Consider the following 21,407-nt stretch of genomic DNA (forward strand, 5'->3'; position numbering starts at 1 on the left):
TTATTTTGATTTTTGGGATTTAAAAAAATTCTTAAACGAGAAGGAACAGCCGAAATGATTGATAAATGTGACTCCTTTAAAATAAAAATAAAACTGTAAGAATGAAGGAATAGTAAAATTTTTTTACTTTATAAGGGGAAAGGACAGATTATAGGCTTATTTTATTATTTTGAGACAAGGTCTTGTCTTGTCACCCAGGCTGGAGTAGAGTGATGCAATCGTGTCACAGCAAGTGTCAAGATTATTCTTACTCATGAAGTTATGCAACTGTATATCTACTATAATAGTATTTACGGTAATCAAAAAGTCATAATGTAAATGTCAAAACAACATTGAAATGGTAATGAATAATATGCATGTAGAGTAAAATATTAGATATTAAAGAAATGCTTTCATGAGTTGCTAATGATGAATGTTAAAATATATTAGAGTAGAAGGGCATTTTTCAACTACTGATATGGAAAATTTTCCTGCTTATATAATGGTTAATAATACTAAGATAAAATTTAACTTTTTCTAATTTTTTTTTTTTTTTTTTTGAGATGGCGTCTCTCTCTGTCACCCAGGCTGGAGTGCAGTGGCACAATCTCAGCTCACTGCAACCTCTGCCTCCCAGGTTCAAGCAATTCTCCTGCCTCAGCCTCCCAAGTAGCTGGAACTACAGGCACGTGCCACCATGCCCGGCTAATTTTTTTTGCATTTTTAGTATAGACGGGGTTTCACCATGTTAGCCAGGATGATCTCCATCTTCTAACCTCCTAATCTGCCCTCCTTGGCCTTCCAGAGTGCTGAGATTACAGGAGTGAGCCGCCGCACCCGGCCTTTTTTTTGCTAAATTTTTTAAGTGAAGTGGAAATAGTTTACAAAATAAATGTTAACCATGGTGAACTCTTTTTTTTTTTTTTTTTTTTTTTAAATAGCAACAAAAGCACAGATTTATTGAAATGAAAGTACACTCCACAGAGTGGAAGTGGGCTCGATCAAGTGGCGCTCAAGAGCCATGATGAAGTCCTAACTAGTGGAGTTAGGAATGCTTTATATGTTGATAGTCAAGTGCTTTACTAATCCAAAAGCCCTTTTTTCATTGTATTTCCATTCATATTGGCTAATCTCTGGAAAATTACTCAGAGTTTTTATTAATGGTTGGTATTTCAAGCTTTTTAAACAGAAGTCTATGGAATTATTTAATGAATGTTGATATTCTACATATTTTAATACTGAAGTGTGACATGATTTTTCCCTGAGTATTGTTAAGTATAGCCTAAAGCTCCCGCCTTACGTATTTTAAGCTTGGCCTAAAAGTTTCTCTGTACACAGTAAACTGTAACCTAACTGGATGTGTAAACAGACTGCAACCTACTCTTGTGCTAATCACTGAGTTTCAGCCAATCATAGGCAACCAGTTGTCCAACCTGTGTTCAAGTAAGGCAGACCCTGAGCTGTAACTGACCCATCTATTTCTGTACCTCACTTCCGTTTTCTTTGTGCCACCTTCCTTTATCTGTCTGTAAATTTTCGACTACGCAGCAGCACCAGAGTCTCTTTGAACCTATTCTGGTTCCAGGACTGCCTAATTCTTGAATCCGTCTTTGCTCAGTTAAACTCTGTTAAATTTGTCTAAGGTTTTTCTTTTGTGATAGTATCTTGAATTAGTCACATGTTCACTGATCTAACAAAGAAAGAATATAAATTAGAAAATTAACTAGTATCGGGTACATATAGTATTTATGTAATTCTAAATTATATGGTAGTGTCTAATATTATGTAACTTGTGTGTTTTTCATCCAATTTTAAACATCAGGTCTTTAGACTTAGATTCCTTTCATTTTCAAATTTCTAATGAAATGATTTTGGTAATTGGTAATTATTTTTATGTACCAGAGAAAGAAAATGTACAAATAAACTTTCAGGAATGTAATGAACTATCTAACATCAAAGGAGAATCAGTGCATTAAAAAGCCAAATTTTTGACTGTTCCTATTTATACATGTGGCTCAAAGATCTTTATAAAGTAATGATTGATATTTATTCTAAAAGGGTACATGGGGTGTATGTGTTAAATAGCCACATTTTCGTTTATTTGAATCAAGATTCAAATAGAATTGTAAAGGGACAGAATCCTATTAAAAACAACATGAAAATGACTTGCTGGCCATTGATTTGTACAACTTGAATGGCAAGTGTTAAAATAATGGTTATCTAGAAATTGTAAGAACCATATTTTATGCTACTATTATGTAGGAGAGTGTTGGCAAGTTATTTAATGGAGCAGGTTTAAGTCATGTGAGACTTACAAATATTTGCATAGAAACTGAATCCCGGTGGTGGCATGTGGAAATAATTTTTTAAGGATATACTTAGGCTATTTAAAAATTACTTAGTATCAGATTTCAGATCCCATTTTAGAGCTGACGTGAATTTGAAAACATGCCAAGCTGGTCGGGCACGGTGGCTCAAGCCTGTAATCCCAGCACTTTGGGAGGCCGAGACGGGAGGATCACGAGGTCAGGAGATCGAGACCATCCTGGCTAACACGATGAAACCCCGTCTCTACTAAAAAATACAAAAAAATAGCCGGGCGAGGTGGCAGGCGCCTATAGTCCCAGCTACTCGGGAGGCTGAGGCGGGAGAATGGCGTAAACCCCGGAGGTGGAGCTTGCAGTGAGCTGAGATTCGGCCACTGCACTGCAGCCTGGGCGACAGAGCGAGACTCCATCTCAAAAAAAAAAAAAAAGAAAACATGCCAAGCTTTGTGTTATAGTCTACATTACAACGTTAGTCTCAATGGAATCTAAATCCTGCCTTGTGAGTTCTGTGAAAAAATTTAATATAGCATAACAGACAGAAATGATTGTCTTGTACTTGCTGAAATAAGTGATACTGGTTTTTCCACATTAGTGAAAAAACACTGAGGAAGGGGCTTTTATAAGCAAAACCGTTTATACATTTGAACACTCCAGAAGTTGTCATTTAAAAATTATTTCTCAGTGAGGTACAACTGTAAGTTTATTATATAATTAAAACACTACATGAAAACAGGAAAATTGTTTAAATAGTACTATAACTGTTACTTGTATTTGATTAATGTAAACTCCTGGGAAAATGGCATAAATACTATATTAAAAAGATATCTGCCCACTCAGTACCATAAACTTCCAGATGTAAATAAAAATTTAAGTGTAAAACATAAAACCATAAAAGTAGTATAAAAAATATGTGAAGCAAATATAGAATATTAGAATGATTCCCATTTCTAGCAGGGTACCTAAAACAATAAATAAAAAGACTTCATTTAATTATATCAAAATCCATAGGGAGAGAATAAAATTTGAAAGCAAACTAAAAGAGAAGTTTGAAATATATATGACAAATACCTAATACTCTGATTATATGAGGAGTAGTTATAAAAAATTTGTAGTTCATAGAAGAAATACACATAGCTCAAAATTTATAAATGATTCAATCTTAAGAGCAAAAAAAAAAAAAGATAAACAATGAGATCTTTTTATTCATCAAATTGGCAACTATGGCCGGGCATGGTGGCTCACACCTGTAATCTTAGCACTTTTGGAGGCCGAGGCAGGAGGATTGCATGAGCTCAGGAGTTTGAGATCAGCCTGGGCAGCATAGACTTTGTCTGTACCAAAAAAAAAAAGTGTTTTTTAACACTCAAGATATGGTGCAAATACTGTAAGAAGCTCAGAAATGGACAGTTTGACAGTATGTATTCACATATTCACATTGTATCCTTTGAAGCAGCATTTCTACTTTTAAGAATTTATCTGTTGGAATAATAGAGAATGTGAATAAAGATTTAGTTACAAAGAAGTTCACTACTGTGCTGTTTGTAATAGCACACTGTTGGAAGCTATCTGATTTTTCAATAATTAAGGTGATGAGATTGCAGTGTTTTTTTTTTTTTTTAACTGCTCTTATGTGAGCTATATCATTTCAAGATAATGTAAATAGAAAATTAAAAAACCTCAGTTGAGCTCATAGTAAATTATTTATAATTTATAATACTAAATAAGTAGTAAAATACTTATTCTGTGCTTCAGTTTTCTGATTGATAAATTGTGGATAATACTAGTACTTACTCACAGGGGCGTTGGGACAGTTGAGTTAGTATATGAAAAGCACTTAGAAGGGCAGGCTCTGTGCCTCATGCCTATAATCCTAGCACTTTGGGAGGCCAAAGTGGGTGAATCACTTGAGCCCAGGAGTTTGAGACCAGCCTGGGCAGCATGGCAAAACCCTGTCCCTACTGAAAAATACAAAAATTAGCTGGGTGTGGTGGCGCGTGCCTGTAATCCCAGCTGCTTGGGAGGCTGAGTTGGGCGATTGCTCAAGCCCAACAGGTTGACACTGCAATGAGCCATGATCACACCACTGCACTCCAGCCTGGGGAGCAGGGTGAGACCCTATCTCCAAAAAATAAACCACTTACAATAGTGGTTGGCATGTAATGAGTGCTAACTGATGTTTGCTGTTATTATTTATTCACAAAATGTCCCTGAAATATAACATAGAAAATCATGGTTTGTTGTATGTATGTTATAGGTACATATATAAAAGAGGCCAAGTATGGTGGCTCACACTGGTAATCCCAGCACTTTGGGAGGCTGAGGCAGCTGGATCATTTGAGACCAGGAGTTCGAGACCAACCTGGCCAACATGGTGAAACCCTGTCTCTACTAAAAAAACAAAAGCCACAAAAATGAGCCAGGTGTCATGGTGCACGCCTGTAATCCCAGCTACTTGGTAGGCTGAGGCAGGAGAATCGCTTAAACCCAGGAGGCAGAGGTTGCAGTGAGCTGAGATCATGCCACTGCTCTCCAGCCTGGGCAACAGAGCAAGGTCTTGTCTTAAAATAAATAAATAAATAAATAAATAAAAAGTGTGTGTGTGTGTGTGTATTTGTATGTATATATATGAGATATGTGGTTAATTTGGAAGATGAAAATTGCTTGACTTTAAGAAACTGGCCTACATTGAAAGTAAGTGACCAAAGGTTCGCCTTGTAAAAAGATACTCTAAATTTGTCTGGAAATTTTGTTCCTGTTACAAACACATGTTAAATGCTGACCTGAAGCTGATTTTGATATTAAACTGAATCTTTCTTGGTTTCTTTTGAACAGGTTGGCTCAAAGCTAATCTCTTGTCACAAGCTGGTATTGGCTTGTGTTATTCCCTACTTCAGAGCCATGTTTCTTTCTGAAATGGCCGAAGCCAAGCAAACGCTGATTGAGATTAGAGATTTTGATGGTGATGCAATAGAAGACTTGGTAAAGTTTGTCTATTCTTCACGGCTCACTTTGACTGTTGACAATGTCCAGCCTCTCTTATATGCAGCCTGTATTCTGCAGGTTGAACTGGTGGCTAGAGCTTGTTGTGAATACATGAAGTTACATTTTCATCCCTCCAATTGCCTGGCAGTAAGAGCCTTTGCAGAAAGTCACAATCGAATAGACTTAATGGACATGGCGGATCAGTATGCCTGTGAGCATTTTACTGAAGTAGTGGAGTGTGAAGACTTTGTAAGTGTATCACCCCAGCACCTCCATAAGCTTTTGTCCTCCAGTGATCTAAATATTGAAAATGAAAAGCAGGTCTATAATGCTGCCATCAAGTGGCTACTTGCCAATCCTCAGCATCATTCCAAATGGTTGGATGAAACACTTGCACAGGTAGGGGCTGAAATAAGATTTCACACAGAAATGAAATGATACAGAAGCAAATCAACATGCTTCATTTATTATGAAAAGTGTAGATTATTTGAAGGAATATAGAAATTATTGATGTAATAAATGATAAAAATGACTTTTAGCTCTAATTTTCCTGTTAACTTGCTGTGCTGTTTCAGGATGAATCTAAATTTGTCACATTTGAATTACCAGTATCATTCTCTGCTTTTTAACCTGAATATTTAAAATATTTCTTTGGGATACTAATGATGAATATTTTATTTATGCCAGTAGAAAATGGTTTGAGGAAACAGCTCTAAATTAATATAATTCATAATGATTGTTTTGTAATGAAGTTTCTAAATTAATGAATTATTTTGCTATTAAAAGTATAGTTATTCCTAATGTGTGAAGATTTATTATGTAAACAACCATAGGACATCACTTTCTATTTTCTTCTTTCACCATAGTTTGACTTTTTAAACCTCAGAAATGTGTCTCATTGTTACTGTTATTTTTCACTGTCAGTAGCAGTTACCAGGATAAGAAGATTGTAGGCCCTCGCGATCTTTTTTTCTTTTGTCTTCCTCCCCTCTCCTTTCTCTCCCTTCCCGCCTTCCCTTCCTCCCTTTTTTCCTTTCTTCATTTATTCCTGAGAAGTAAAATGTTTACTACTTAAGAATGTTCCTATTTACTTATTTTTTCTAAATTAAATGCTTTGTTAAAACTAGTGCTTATTAAAAGCACTCAATGATAATCTTGTGATTTTTAATAACATAAAGTTTCTTAATAGCATTATGAGAAGGTTAAACAAATAGTAGGAAGAATGAAAGTGCTTATAATTACCAGTGTTGTCATTTTAGATATTTATAGGCAGATGACGTAAACCTATTCAAAGTGTGATGATAAGACATATTTTTTCAAGTACATATCACAATATTTATGCATTCATATGAGTATCAAAATTCAGAACACGTTTGGATCTTCTCTCAGAATTATTTTGAAAGTAAGTTTGTCAGCAAAGCAAATGGAAAGTTTCATTATCGTGCAGCTATATCTTATTTGTGTATATGTGTTTTTCTTTAAGATGGTAAGGCAGACTTCATTCAAGTGGGGGGCCATAACAGTAGATACAGGGACTGCTGCAACAAAGTCTTGCAGCTGGCGAGAGAGACCGGACTCAACCCCTTACGTGTGTGTGCTTTTAACTCAAAATAGCGTTACCTGGTTTCATCATCCCCTTTAATTCACTGGAAAATCAGTGCATCTTTAATAGAGGAATGGTGAATGCCTCTGTTGAAAAAGGGGATGCATCCCTGAGTTAGTATATTCCCTTCCAAGATCATTGATTTGAAGAAAAAAGCGCTTGTTACAGATATTAATTTTTACATTTTTAAGTTAGAAATCACATTTCCCTATGTTTAATCTTAGCTTAAAAAGACAAAAGAACAAAGTCCAACACTTTTGTTTTGATTGTGCCATTATCAACAGAAGGGCCTTGTGATTATGTCAGTACTGTTTTTGGAAGTAAGCAATTTGAAGATAATTCAATTATAAAGCCTATTTAAACCTATATTTAAAGTGGGTGGATGTAATTTAACGTGTAGTCTGATTTCATTCGAGCAGACCAATACTGGAAATTGCTTTAGAATTTGGCACGTTGAATTTTATGAACATGTTAGATTTCATGAAGTAACAAATTTTAAAAAGAGAACATGCTGCAGTAGAAGTGGAGAATTACCCATCTTATTTTCACCTTTATTTGATACAATTTTTAGACTTTATATTTTCCCAAGAAAATATAAAATGTATTATATTGCAACTATTCATGATCTTAGGTTCGTCTGCCATTGTTGCCGGTTGATTTTCTTATGGGTGTTGTGGCAAAAGAACAGATTGTCAAGCAAAATCTAAAATGTAGAGATTTACTGGATGAAGCAAGAAATTACCATCTTCACTTGAGTAGCAGAGCAGTACCTGACTTTGAATACTCCATTCGGACTACCCCAAGGAAGCATACTGCTGGTAACCAAATTATTTTGTCAACTCTCCTGGAAGGATCTTTGTTGTATTTGAGGGTTGTTCTTGTGTGCCCAAACTTAGTTGTAATATAATTAGTCTCTGATTGCCTTAAAGTAATAATTGGCAAATATGGTTCTATATATGTATTTATCATTTTTTCTGTACATTATTTAGTTTTACTAATAAGCCAGTTTTTTAAAAAGCCATAATCAGTCCTATATACTCTGCAGAGCCTACTGAAATATCTCTTCTTTTGTGATCTTCCCCGATTCTGAACTTGGTTTACTATGTTGCATTTTCATTTATTCATTTGACATGTCTTGAGTTCTTCAAAGACAGCCGAGTATCTTATTTAGGTTTCTATCCCTGGGGCCAAGCGTGGAGCTTGAAATATGTTGTGTGTCTAAATATTTGTTTTTTCATTTTACCAAATAAAAAGGGCACTAAACATAGCTAACATTTGTATAATGGGTTATATTAAACTCTTAGAATCTAAAGCCCTTATGTTTTAGGAGGCATGCAGTTTCACCTTTATTTGATACAATTTTTAGGCTTTATATTTTCCCAAGAAAATATTTCATGTTCACTTCTTTTTCTTGAGACATTATGCTATAAGAAGTATCACTTTTTAATAAAATATTTATAAAGTGTAACATATTTGAGACATGAGGGAATACATGAGATTCAGAAATTTAGGGAAGAGGTGCTCTGAATAGAGACTTCCTCTATATATGGTGCTATCTAAATATGCAGTTATCAAATAATGAGGTCTTTGAAATAGCCTGAAAACAACAACATGATTATGTCCTACTCATGATTATGAGTAGAATGAAATTTTATCTAGGTAATACAAAGAAACGCTGAAAGTCATACACCTACCTATGAAGAAGTAGTTCTTCTAGATAATTAGTTTGACATGAAACTAATTATCCTCATTTTCTATAGGTTGATGTAAAGAATTAATTTTTTTTTTTTTTTTTTGAGACAGAGTCTCACTCTGTCACCCAGGTTGGAGTGCAGTGGCACGATCTCACCTGGCTCACTGCAAGCTCCACCTCCCAGGTTCATGCCATTCTCCTGCTTCAGCCTTCCGAGTAGCTGGGACTACAGGCGCCTGCTACCATGCCCGGCTAATTTTTTTTGTATTTTTAGTAGAGACGGGGTTTCAACGTGTTAGCCAGGATAGTCTCGCTCTCCTAACCTCGTGATCCGCCCACCTTGGCCTCCCAAAGTGCTGGGATTACAGGCATGAGCCACTGCGCCCAGCCCAATAATTCATTTTTTTTAGTTATATAGCTTTTTTGTTGTGAATTTAGAAAGTCAAGGTATTTGATGAAATTCTTTAAATTCAGAGTGGAATTCAAATAACATCTTAGCAGCCTAGGTTATATGCCAAAATATACTAGACAGTCATATAAACGATCTCTTACATGACTGAAGGAACTTTATGTAGTAAGTTTTAGTGAAGGATTTGATCTTCATTTTGAAATAGGTGGTTTTATTCCATTTTAAGGATGAGGAGACTAAGATTTAAGTTAAAAGTATGCTGAAGGCCACACATAGGAATAGCAGAAAAAGGGTGTGCATCCTGGTCTTTTATTTTAGTTAGTTTTTTTTTTTTTCTTCCATACTTTGTTCCTATGTGAACTATATAGATGAAATACTAGTTTCCACTTAAAGAAAATCTAATCAAAGATTAACATTACATTCTGGGATTATAATCCTAGCTGTGCCATTGAACATCTGTAATTTTGGGCAAATTTTTAATCAGGGCATCAGTTTTCTTTTTTCTTTTTTTTTTTGAGACCGAGTCTCACTCTGTTGCCCAGGCTGGGGTGCAGTGGTGCTTTCTCAGCTCACTGTGCCTCCCAGGTTCAAGAGATTCTCGTGTGCACCACCATGCCAGGCTTTTTTTTTTCCCCCCATATATTTAGTAGAGCCAACCATGTTGGCTAGGCTGGTCTCGAACTCCTGGCCTCAAGTAATCCGCCTGTCTCAACCTCCCAAAGTGCTGGATTACAGGTACGAGTCACTGCGCCCAGCCCAACTTATAAACAAATTTCTTAATCAAGGCCTCCGTTTACTTATAAACAGTTTGACTAAATGATCTTCACAGTTTCTTCCAACTTTTTTTTTTTTATTAAAAAAATTTTTTTGAGACGGGATCTTGCTCTATCATCCAGGCTGGAATGCAATGCTGCAATCACAGCTCACTGTGCCTTGAACCTCCTGGGCTCAAGCAGTCCTCCTCCCTCAGCCGCCTGAGTAGCTGGAACCACAGGCACATGCCCAGATAATTTTTTTTCTTTTTTGTAGGGAGTGGGTCTCACTATACTGCCCAGGCTGGTCTCGAACGCCCGGGCTCAAGTGATTCACCCACTTCAGCCTCCCAAAGGGATTATGGGTGTGAGCCACCACACCTAGCTGCTCTTCCGACTTTACATTTATCTAACTTAAAATACTGAATTAGTTGAAAAAGATAGCATAGGCAGCTTCAAGGCATTCATTTATGCAGTCATTCTGCTAACATTTATTAAGTGCCTACCATGTGAAGGGCTCTGGGTTAGGTGTAAGAAATGCAGGCATATACAGAATATAGTCAGACTTATTTTGGAATAACTTGTCTGGTCTAGGAAAATAGACATTTGAGTAAATAAATGCAGTAAAGTCTTAACAGGTGCTTTTATATCATCATAAGGTGTAATGGGACTTACAAAGAAAACAGTAGTTATTTTTATCTTGGAAGAGTCAGAAAAGGTTTTATAGAGAAAGTAAACCTTAGCCTTAGTTGTGAATAATAAATAAATGTTCTTCTGAATGCTAGTTAGGGTAAGGGTGTTCAGTTGATTTTACAATTATTGAATGCCTAGTACATGGCAAGTACTGTGCTAGTCCTTATTCATGCATGATTGCTTAATACACAGTCTTAACCTACCTTAGACTCTAGTAACAGATGTTGGCATAATGGATCATTTTAATACTATGTGTTAAATAAATGCTAATTACCAAAAGTGCTATAGGAACACCAAAGATGTATACTACATGCATAGTTGCAGGAGCATGAAGTTTAAGAGAGAGAAAGAGGGGAGGAGATTGGGTTAGATCCTGGACGACCTTTATGCTGTGATACGGTTTTACCTTGTAAGGCAGCCTTTGCTCCTCAAAGTGTGAAGGAAGTGGTCGCCCCTGGACCAGCAGCATCAGCCTTCACTTGGGAACTTGTAGGAAATGCAAATTCTTGGACTTATCTGAAACATACTGAATTAGAAACTCTGGAAGTCAGGCCCAGCAATCTGTGTTTTATGCCCTTCAGGTGATTCTGCATTACACTACACTTTTTTTTTTTTAAATTGTGGTTAAATATATGTAACAAAATCTGCCATTTTAAGCATTTTTTGTCTTACTTCTTTTTAGAGACAGGATCTCGCTCCATCACTCAGGCTGGAGTGCAGTGTTGCAATCATAGCTCACTGTGGCATCGAAATCATGGGCTCAAGTGATCCTCCTGCCTCAGCCTCCCATGGGGTTGGGACTACAGGCATGCCCCACCACACCTGGCTAATTTAAAAAATTTTGTAGAGATGGGGGTCTTGTTCTGTTGCCCAGGCTGGTTTCCAACTCCTGGCCTCAAATGATCCTCCTGCCTCAGCCTCCCAAAATGCTGGGATTACAGGCATGAGCCACTGCACCTGCCCATTTTACAATTCAGTGTCATTCACTGAAGTTTTTAAGAAGTACTGGTGTAGGTAATGGAAGGCTATCAAAAGAGCCTTTTCGTTAGTGTACTGTGTTGACAATCTGAATGCAAAAAGACAGCTTAGTATTAAGAGAGGACAGGATTTTGCAGTAGTTAGGTAATAGTTGATGAGAACATGAACTGTTCCCAGTGGCATTGGGAATAGAGAGGAACAGATAGAACACCACAGGAAAGGAAGAGATTGTTTAGGTAGGCAAGGAGGGGAGATCCTTTTGAACTTGTTGGGTTTAAGGTGTCTGTGGGACATCAAGTGGAGATGTGGCTTAGAAATGTATATGGGAAGGTATTATGATATAGGTGGAATCTAAAACAAAGGGATGAACTTTTCCTGTAACAAAAAGCGTGTGAGAAATGGGCTAAGGATGGAACATGGAAAACATAGAAGGAAATAAATGATTGGAGATAAAAGGAGACTGATATTATAGAAATCAAGGAAGTAAGATGTTTCCCAAAAAATGGGATGATCAGCATATCAAGTGCTACAATTGTGTTCAATAAGAAATTAACTTAGAGGTCGATTCGTTTTGTTACAGCCTTAGCAAGAGTAATTTTAGACGGTATGTGAGAGTATAGACCATATTGTAGTGGGATATTAGCAAGCAGAGATAGTTGATATACCCTATTCTATGAAGGGACAGGAAGAAAATTTTATTAGATTTATAGTAACATAATAACATTAAATACTATCCAAATAACTTTTTTTTGTCTTTTTACTTTTACCCAAAGTTTTGACTTTCTAAATATTTTTCCACCTTAATTTTGTTTTCCTTTGGCAGCTATGATTTATCTCTATTTTGTGGCTTTACCTTTAGGTGTGCTGTTTTGTGTAGGTGGTCGAGGTGGATCTGGTGACCCCTTTCGCAGTATTGAATGCTATTCTATCAACAAAAACAGTTGGTTCTTTGGACCAGAAATGAATAGTCGAAGGCGACATGTGGGTGTAATCTCTGTGGAAGGTGGGTCCACTTTGAAATATCACATGATCACAATGCTCTTTTAAAAATATTTCAACTTTGAGAATTTATTTTTTATACAAGAAAATGACTAAATTGTAAATTATTTTTAAATAAAATGCTTAGTTAGTGATAATTTACTTGCTTTGTGCCACAGATGCTCAGTGCGCATAATGTGGAGATGAATATCAGAGAAAAGAGATATAAAGAGTTAAAATAAACTATTCTGAGTTATATAGTTACCAAAAAACTAAACCAAGGAAATGTGTTTATTGAACCCAAATTATAATTACGTATCAGTTTTTTTAATAGCCATCTTATTTTAATACTCATTCCTGAAAATGAATTAATTGTAGAATCATGGATAAATTGTCAGAAAACTCTAAAAGGTCACTTTTTTATTATAAAAATATAAATGAATTTTTAACAATATAAAAACATTTTCATAAAAAGTGAAAACCGCTTGCAACACAAACACCCAGAAATAGTCACAGTTAACATTTTGGTGCACAGTCTTTCCTGTCTTTCTCTGTGTATTTTTGTTTGTATCATCTAGGAAAAAAGTTGATCATATTAACAGTTTTATGGAGATTGAGGAGGGAGGATCATTTGAGCCTGGGAGTTCAAGACCAGCCTGGGCAACGTAGGGAGACCTCGTCTTTACAAAAAAATTAAAAAATTTAGCCAGACGTAGTAGTGCATGCCTGTGGTCTCAGCTACTCAGGAGGCCAAGGTGGAAGGATCACTTGAGCCTAGGAGTTTGAGGCTGCATTGAGCAGTCATAATGCCACTGCACTCCAGCCTGGGTGACAGAGCAAGACCCTGTCTCAAAAAGAAAAACCAAACAACAAAGAAGTTGTGTGTGTATGTGTGTGTGTGTACATGCGTGCGCACACAAACCAGTTTATATGTATGTATTTTTTGTTTTGTTTTGTTTTTTGTTTTTGAGATGAAGTTTCGCTCTTGTTGCCCAGGCTGGAAGGCAGTGGCGCGACCTCAGCTCACTACAACCTCTGCTTCCCGGATTCAAGCAATTCTCCTGTCCCAGCCTCCTGAGTAACTGGGATTACAGGCTTCCACCACCGCGCCCGGGTAATATTTTGTACTTTTAGCAGAGACAGGCGTTCACCACGTTGGTCTCGAACTCCTGACCTCAGGTGATCCACCCGCCTCGGCCTCCCAAAGTGCTGGGATTACAGGCATGATCCACCGTGCTCAGCCACCAGTTTTATATGTTAGAATATAACCTAATAAGAGCGTTTTTCCATTTTATTAAGCATTCTTTGAAGGCATGATTAGTGATTTCATCTACCAAGTAATAAAAAGTTGGGAAACCTAAAAGGGGCGATAAATATTAGAGCATTTACTAATAAATAACTTCATGTAGAACAGCATGTTTAGTGCAAGCTTACATTGATTTTTCATTCAGCTACTGAAATGACATTGGTGATAATGTTGAACAGAACAACAATTGTTGAAAATTAACTTATGGTGACATTTTAATTATATAATGTTTATATATGTAACATTAATGTTATGAATTTATTTGGAGTCAAATGAAAATACTTCTCTATTTGACAGGTAAAGTGTATGCAGTAGGTGGACATGATGGAAATGAACATTTAGGTAGCATGGAGATGTTTGATCCTCTCACTAATAAATGGATGATGAAGGCATCAATGAACACAAAGAGGTAGATCAGCATGGAAAGTTATTTTGAACTGTTGGTGGAAATAAGGTTTCTTAAAATTTAAAGGCCTTATTTTAACCTTTTTTTTCTACTTTAGAAACTTTAAATACCTTCTCAAACACATTTTGTTAGCATGTCCAAGGTGATACTTTGTTACCGCCTTTTATTTTTTTTAAGAGTTAAAAATGCAGTCATGTTTTAGAGTACCGTATGGTAGTCACAGTTTTCACTTATACATGAGCATTGATTTTTAAAACTTTTTATTTTGAGATAATTTTAGTTTATTCAGAGAAGTTGCAAAAATATTAAAGTTTCTGTGTACCAGTGGTTCTCAACTGGAGATGATTTTGCCTCCTCTGTGGGACACTTGACAGTGTCTGGAGACATTTTTGGTTGTCACAGCTTGAGATGGGAAAATTGCTGCTAGCATCTATGGGAAGAAATCAGAGATGCTGCTAAAGATTCTAGAGTGCACAACAAGGATCTTCTAGCCCAAATGCCAGTGGCAAAGATAATGCCAAATGCCAGTGCTGAGATGGCAAAACCTTGCCACCTACCCTGCCCCTGGCTTCCCATAATGTTAACATGTTACACAGCCATAGTGGTTATTGAAATTAGCATTGATACAGTACTATTAATCTGTAGACTTTTTGGGTCATTTTCCCCACACATCCTTATGCTTCTTATTGATTTTTCTTGTCTAATTGTATTGCCTAATAATCTAATACAGGTGAATAGTGGCAGAGACAGTAGGTGTTTTTGTCTTGTTCCTGATCTTATTAGAAAAGTATCTAGTGTTTCGCGATTAAGTAAGATACTGACTTTAGGACTAAGGTATCTATATTTTTATCATGTTAAGAAAATAGTCCTCAATTTCTCTTTTCTTCATTGATTTTTATCCTGATGAGCAGTAATATTTTAAGTTATTGCTTACATATTTATGTGCTCATTTACATATTTATGTTCTGATATTTATATTCTCATCAACATAAACTGGAATATATGTTGATTAATGTATCAGTCTAAAGGGGAGATTTTCAGTAACATACTTAGTACTCTAACCTGCTTGACACTTTCATTAATGACTTGAATACCAAATTTTTAGATATCGTAAGGTGGAAAGATCACTAAGGCATGTGACCAAATTAGGATTCCAAAGACAGAGTAGACCACATATACTCTAGACAAAAACCTAAAAAATGTTAAAATGAGAGTTACTGGTTAAAACCTGCCTTAGGTATTTTAAAAACTCAATCACATGAGCACAACATAACATGGTGGGAAATCAGGTTTTTGTTTCAAATGGAGAAAAGTACCTGAACCATTATGAAACACAGCTCTTAAAAAAAGGAAAGAAAAAAAGTGAATATAATATAGTTGCCTACATTTAAAAAAGTGAAGCCTTAGGTTAAGGGAGTTTGTAGTTTTATTGTTCTTGAACTGATCTCTCCGTATCTATAGCTGTGTTGTTGAAGTAGGATATATAACACCAGTAGGGGTATGAGAATAAAAGATTAGAGTCTCTGTACATTTTTAAAAATTTATTTTTGGTGGATGTTTTCTAATGAACATAACTTGTTAGTACACTAATGTGTTTATAATTTGAAAATAAGATATATGAAGGTGCACAAAAATGGATTGTTGTAAATGTGAGAATGATAATCTGGAATGCATGTAAGAAAATTAGTAGGTTAGTAATACATCTGAAAACCATGTTGTCTACAAAAAATAGTTGAAGTGTTATGATCTGGAGACAAGAAAACTTACAGGAGTAACTAGATATTGTAAGAGGTGTATGTTGCTTTCATAGGAAGGAATAAATATTTATTTATGATTCAGTATATTAGCAGTGAAGCTAATTCCTCCCAGTGTCTGGAATTGTATTGTCAGAAAGATCACATATATTTTGCACCAAATGGGAGATTAAATTTTATTGTCTATTATTTTTCTTTTTCAACTTTATTGTTCTGTAAATGGCATGAGGATTTCAAAGACTGAGCTTAATAATTTATATGAAACTAGAGAGTAGAATAATTCTGCCTCTGTGTCAGAGTGAAAATATAATGCAAGAAGAGAGAAGAGGGCTATCTTAGTAAATATTGACAATATCGCTAAAGAGTTTCTTTTAATAAAACTGCAGGTGGGCTGGGCACAGTGGCTCAGGCCTGTAATCCCAGCACTTAAGGAGGCCGAGATGGGCGGGTTACCTGAGGTCAGGAGTTTGAGACCAGCCTGGTTAACATGGCAAAACCGTGTCTCTACTAAAAATACAAAATTAGCTGGGCATGGTGGCGAGTGCCTGTAATTCCAGCTGTTCGGGAGGCTAAGGCATGAGAATCGCTTGAACCCAGGATGTAGAGGTTGCAGTGAGCTGAGATTGCGCCTTTGCACTCCAGTCTGGATGGCAAGAGCAAAACTCTGTCTTAAAACAAAAAACCTGCAGGTGATATATATATATATATGACATATAATGATACATACCTTAATATATATAAATGTATCACCCACGGTTTAATTAAAAGACACAAACCTGAACTAGTAAAACCATACCTCAGACATTGTGGCTTATATGGTTGGCAAATTAGCACCATTCTGTAAGAGTTAAAAATGACTTGTTATCAAAATGAGCAATTAAAAACTAAACCACACATGGGGATATGTTGCCTCTAATTTTCTGTTTTTGAATAATATGACAATATTTTCAACTAGTTTTTGCTTCATGTGTGAAAGATTAAAAAGAAATGTGAAGACATTTTAAGGTTTTTTCCCCCTCATGAGAAAGAATCCTAGAAAAAAAAAAGCTAGTCTTAAACTGTTATCTCCCACTGTCTACAAATGACATTTTAATACTTTAGTAGGGAGTGATTTATACTATGTGATAACTACAATGTGAGCTATACAGAGGCAGAGACATTGGCTATGTTTTTTACTGCTGGTAGCAAAAAACAAAGTGGTATCTTTACCACTTGGTATGTCTTGTGGTGGGCATTTACAACTTTTTTGTTGAGTAGGTACGTGAATCTTTAGACATACTGTCAGGATGATGGGTTTCAACAGACTCATAGCTTGAACAAACATCAGTGTCCATTTCAGTGGAAAGATGAAATAAAAAAGTAAAGATAACCGATATTTCACATGTGAAAATTTATTGAAATGCATACTAAAAAGATGATTTGGGGGTATATAAATTATAAACAAGTAATATGACAAAATAATTGTAGCTCTATTATTTTTCACACAGATTGTAAATGTTCAGGGCATGTTTTAAAAGATTACAGAAATTCAACTGCTGTTTTGCTAGAGAAGTTTCATCCAATCTTTGGCAAAAACCGACATAATAACAGAGATATAAGGATTAAAAAAGTACTTTGGGATTTTTATGTCCCATTTTATAGGATCAGATTTCTCTTGTCAGAGAACTTCTGCATACAAAATGGAGAAGGGATTTGAGGATGACCAGAGTGAAAACAGTCTGACAGACCAAAAAGAGTTATTGTAATTCTTCATCCCTTGATGTAAAGAAATAATGGTGGCTTGGACTATACTGATAGAAATTGAGATAGAGAATAGAGGACATATTTGAAAGATAGTTCAGAGGTGTAGAGTCAAAAAGACTTTATGATAATTAGAAAGAACAATTAGATAGAGGCAAAGATGATTCTTCAGTTTCTGCCTTTAGCAACTGGATAGGTAGTATGATTTCTGAATTAGGAAAGCAACATGGTGAACGGGATAAAATTTTTGCTTGTTTTGTGATGGGAGTGTATTAATTTTCTGTGTCTGTGTAACAAATTGCCACCAATTTAGCAGCTTAAAATAGCACCCATTTATTAGCTCACAGTTCAAAAGTGATACAGATTTTGCTGGGCTTTCTACTTAGGGTCCCACAAGACCAGAATCAAGAGGTTGGGCTAGGCTTTTATCTGGCGGCGCTGGGGAAGAAGCCACTTCCAAGGCCATTTAGGTTATTGATAGAATTGTGGCTATAGGACTGAGTTTCTCATTTTTATTGGCTGTTGGCTACGAGACACTGTCAGATCCTTTCCACATGTCACCCCCCCACACCTTCAAACAAATAGTGGCACACTGCATTCACCTGGTTTTTTGAATTTCTGACTACCAGCTGGAGAAACCTGTCTGCTTTTGAAGGTTTGTTTGATTAGATTAGGCCCACCAAAGCCACCTCCATTTTGCCATATAATGTAGCATAATCATGAGAGTAACACCAGGGGCTGAAGGTCATGGAGGATGGGGAGTATCTTAAAATTCTGCCGTCACAGGGAGGTGGGCAGTGAGTTTCATTTCAGATTAAAGTTAAGGTTGTAGAACCAGCAAGACAGATTTGAGATAGAAATTGGGTATATGTCTGAAAATATATATCTGAATTATCACAAATCTGTGGAAAGAATGGGATTGCTTAGGGAGAGAAGGTATAGAGTGACCCTTAGGGAACTTTATAATTTAATGATGGAGTAAAGAAGGCACTGATAAAGGAAGCTGAAAAGCACTAGCCAGATAGGAGTGGACTAAAATGTGTGATGTTATGAAAACGAAGACAGTTTTGAGGAGTAGGAAGTAAGCCAATAATGTTGTCTGCTTTTATTGTTTGAGGGGAGGGACAATTATTAGGCATACTTACTTTATTTCCCTGACCTAACATCCTTACACTTTAGAGAACACATGTACTTGTTCTCACACAGCTGAACATTTTTATAAGCACAGTATGTGGTAAGTCATAGCTTTATACCCAAGAGAAAAGAGGTTGAGGAGACTGAAAGTGAATGATAACATTATCCTTAATAATTCTTTTGTTGGATACACTCTGGTAAATTTAGAGTTAGAATCTCAGTGAAGCAGCTGCTTTCTCAGTAATAATAAAAGCTAATACTTCATAGCACTAAATATGGGCCAGACATTGTTCTTAGTGCTTTACCTGTATTAACACATTAATATCAGCTATGTCTCAGATGAGACATAAGGTAGTAGAGGTTTATAAATTATCCAAGCTAGTGACAAAATAATAGTTTGATAATAGTTCAACTTTTGATTGGTGCAATGTGTTTTTTAAGAAATTGAGTTTTTTTCTGATCACTGTTAAATAAATCAGCTTTTAACATGGGCTAAGTCTCTTACTTTCAAAGAGAAGTAAATACCCTTCAGAAATAAAGGAATGTGACATACAACCTGTAATATAAAATGTAATATTCTTTTGTGTGGTATAATGAAACCCTGCAACAAAATGAGCTCTGTAATTGCATGGATTTGTAAGTGAGATTGGCTTCTGACCTCCACTGCAAAACTTCTCTGTCAACTCATTAACCTCTCAATTATGCAACTGTGTGTGCACTAATTGAGTATTTTGGACTCTTTTATACTATTTTGTTGGGTTATATTTTATTGTTTTGAGTTTAAAGTAGCCTGTGTAGGCTATGCACTGTTCAACTTTAGGGGGCAGTATTCACTTAGAGTTGCAGTTTGGCAATTCTGTAGCCATCTAGTCAAAAGCTTTTATAAATCTAAAGATAATGGAAACAAACTATACTGTTTGAAGGTTAACATGATAAATGATTTGCATTAGCACAATATTTTATATGACTTTTTTCCTGGAAACAAACCCATTTGCTAAAGTATGTTTTATTGTCTTTGCAGGCGAGGAATTGCCTTGGCTTCCTTAGGAGGCCCAATTTATGCAATTGGAGGGTTAGATGACAATACTTGCTTCAATGATGTGGAGAGATATGACATAGAATCTGATCAGTGGAGTACAGTGGCACCAATGAATACTCCCCGTGGAGGAGTTGGCTCTGTTGCTCTAGTAGTAAGTTATATGGCAACTTGCCATTAAGTTACATTGTATCACATTCATAACCAAAATAAGGAAAGGTCCAATATATCATCACCAGTATGAAGATATTATATACCATATTATTTCTTGAGATACTGCCATGTACCTTCTAATTTACCATTAGAACAATATATAAGTAAATTCAAAATCTAATGTGTTTTGTTTGACTCTCTTCATTTAGAACCATGTTTATGCAGTAGGTGGCAATGATGGAATGGCTTCTTTATCTAGCGTGGAGAGATACGATCCACATCTGGATAAGTGGATAGAAGTTAAAGAAATGGGTCAACGAAGAGCAGGCAATGGAGTTAGCAAACTTCATGGTTGCTTATACGTAGTTGGTGAGTAAATGGGTATTTCTCTAATATATCAGTATATACAATGACAAGTGTCATATAACAGAGTAACAAAAATTACATTGCATTTAGCCTTAAGTAGAATCAGTGCTGAAATGTGCTTTTGAATTCTTTCTTATAAAACTTTTGTTTATAATTAACAGAGAAGAATGGTACGTGTTCAGTCTGATGCTTTTGAATTCTTTTTTTTTTTTCGTTTTTAGAGGGAGACAGTGTCTTTCTGTTGCCCAGGCTGAAGTGCAGTGGCACAATCGTAGCTCACTGCAGCCTTGAAATCCTGGGCTCGTGATCCTCCTGCCACAGCCTCTCAAGTAGCTAGGACTACAGGCCCATGCTATCACACCCAGCCAGTTTTTTTCTGTTTTTTGTAGAGATGGGTCCTTGCTATGTTGCCCAGGCTGGTCATGAACAACTGGCCTTAAGTGATCCTCCTGCCTTGGCCTCCCAGAGTGCTGGGATTACAGGCATGGGCCACCATGCCTAGCTGAATTGTTAAGGTCACATTCATAATTTTTGTTTAAATCTTCATCTTTCATGTTTAAAACATGTACAACCTTATTTTTCTAAGAGTAATAAAGTTATTTAAAGAAGGAGATTACATTTAAATAAGGTGTATGTTTTTAAATGGAAAGACACAGATAGAATGTGCTTTGCTACAATAAATTTTAAAAGGTCTAAGATTTGTTTTTCTCAGCCTCATTTCAAGGGAAATTATGTTGAATGCTTCAAGTAAGCCAGTAGGTATTTATTTATTTTTGAGATGGAGTTTTGCTCTGTCACCCAGGCTGGAGTGCAGTGGTGTGATCTCAGCTCACTGCAACCTCTGCCTCCCATGTTCAACTGATTCTCCTGCCTTAGCCTTCTGAGTAGCTGGGATTACAGGTATGTGCCACCACGCCCAGCTGATTTTTGTATTTTTAGTTAAGACAGGGTTTCATCATGTTTGCCAAGCGGATCTCGAACTCCTGACCTCAAGTGATCTGCCTGCCTTGGCCTCCCAAAGTGCCGGGATTACAGGCATGAGCCACCGCACCTGGCCTAGGTATTTCATATAAATAAAGGTCATGTCAATGTTTATATTGCTTTTTTTTTTTTTTTTT

General features: G+C 36.2%; 1 protein-coding gene across 4 annotated transcripts in view; it reads left to right on the forward strand.

Moving 5' to 3' along the window:
* KLHL8 (kelch-like family member 8) overlaps positions 1 to 21,407 on the forward strand; it is a 58,950-nt gene that overhangs the window by 28,454 nt on the left and 9,089 nt on the right. For 2 of the 4 annotated variants that reach the window (XM_011990751.1, XM_011990752.1), the window contains exons 3-8: positions 5,139 to 5,687; positions 7,523 to 7,709; positions 12,276 to 12,419; positions 13,998 to 14,109; positions 19,756 to 19,924; positions 20,133 to 20,292. In XM_011990751.1, the coding sequence (XP_011846141.1) occupies positions 5,139 to 5,687; positions 7,523 to 7,709; positions 12,276 to 12,419; positions 13,998 to 14,109; positions 19,756 to 19,924; positions 20,133 to 20,292 (1,321 nt within the window). The remainder of the gene's footprint in view (positions 1 to 5,138; positions 5,688 to 7,522; positions 7,710 to 12,275; positions 12,420 to 13,997; positions 14,110 to 19,755; positions 19,925 to 20,132; positions 20,293 to 21,407) is intronic. The other 2 variants (XM_011990753.1, XM_011990754.1) reach the window with 2 other exon arrangements.

This window comes from Mandrillus leucophaeus, unplaced genomic scaffold, assembly GCF_000951045.1.
Source record: "Mandrillus leucophaeus isolate KB7577 unplaced genomic scaffold, Mleu.le_1.0 Scaffold381, whole genome shotgun sequence".
Classification (NCBI taxonomy): Eukaryota; Metazoa; Chordata; class Mammalia; order Primates; family Cercopithecidae; genus Mandrillus; species Mandrillus leucophaeus.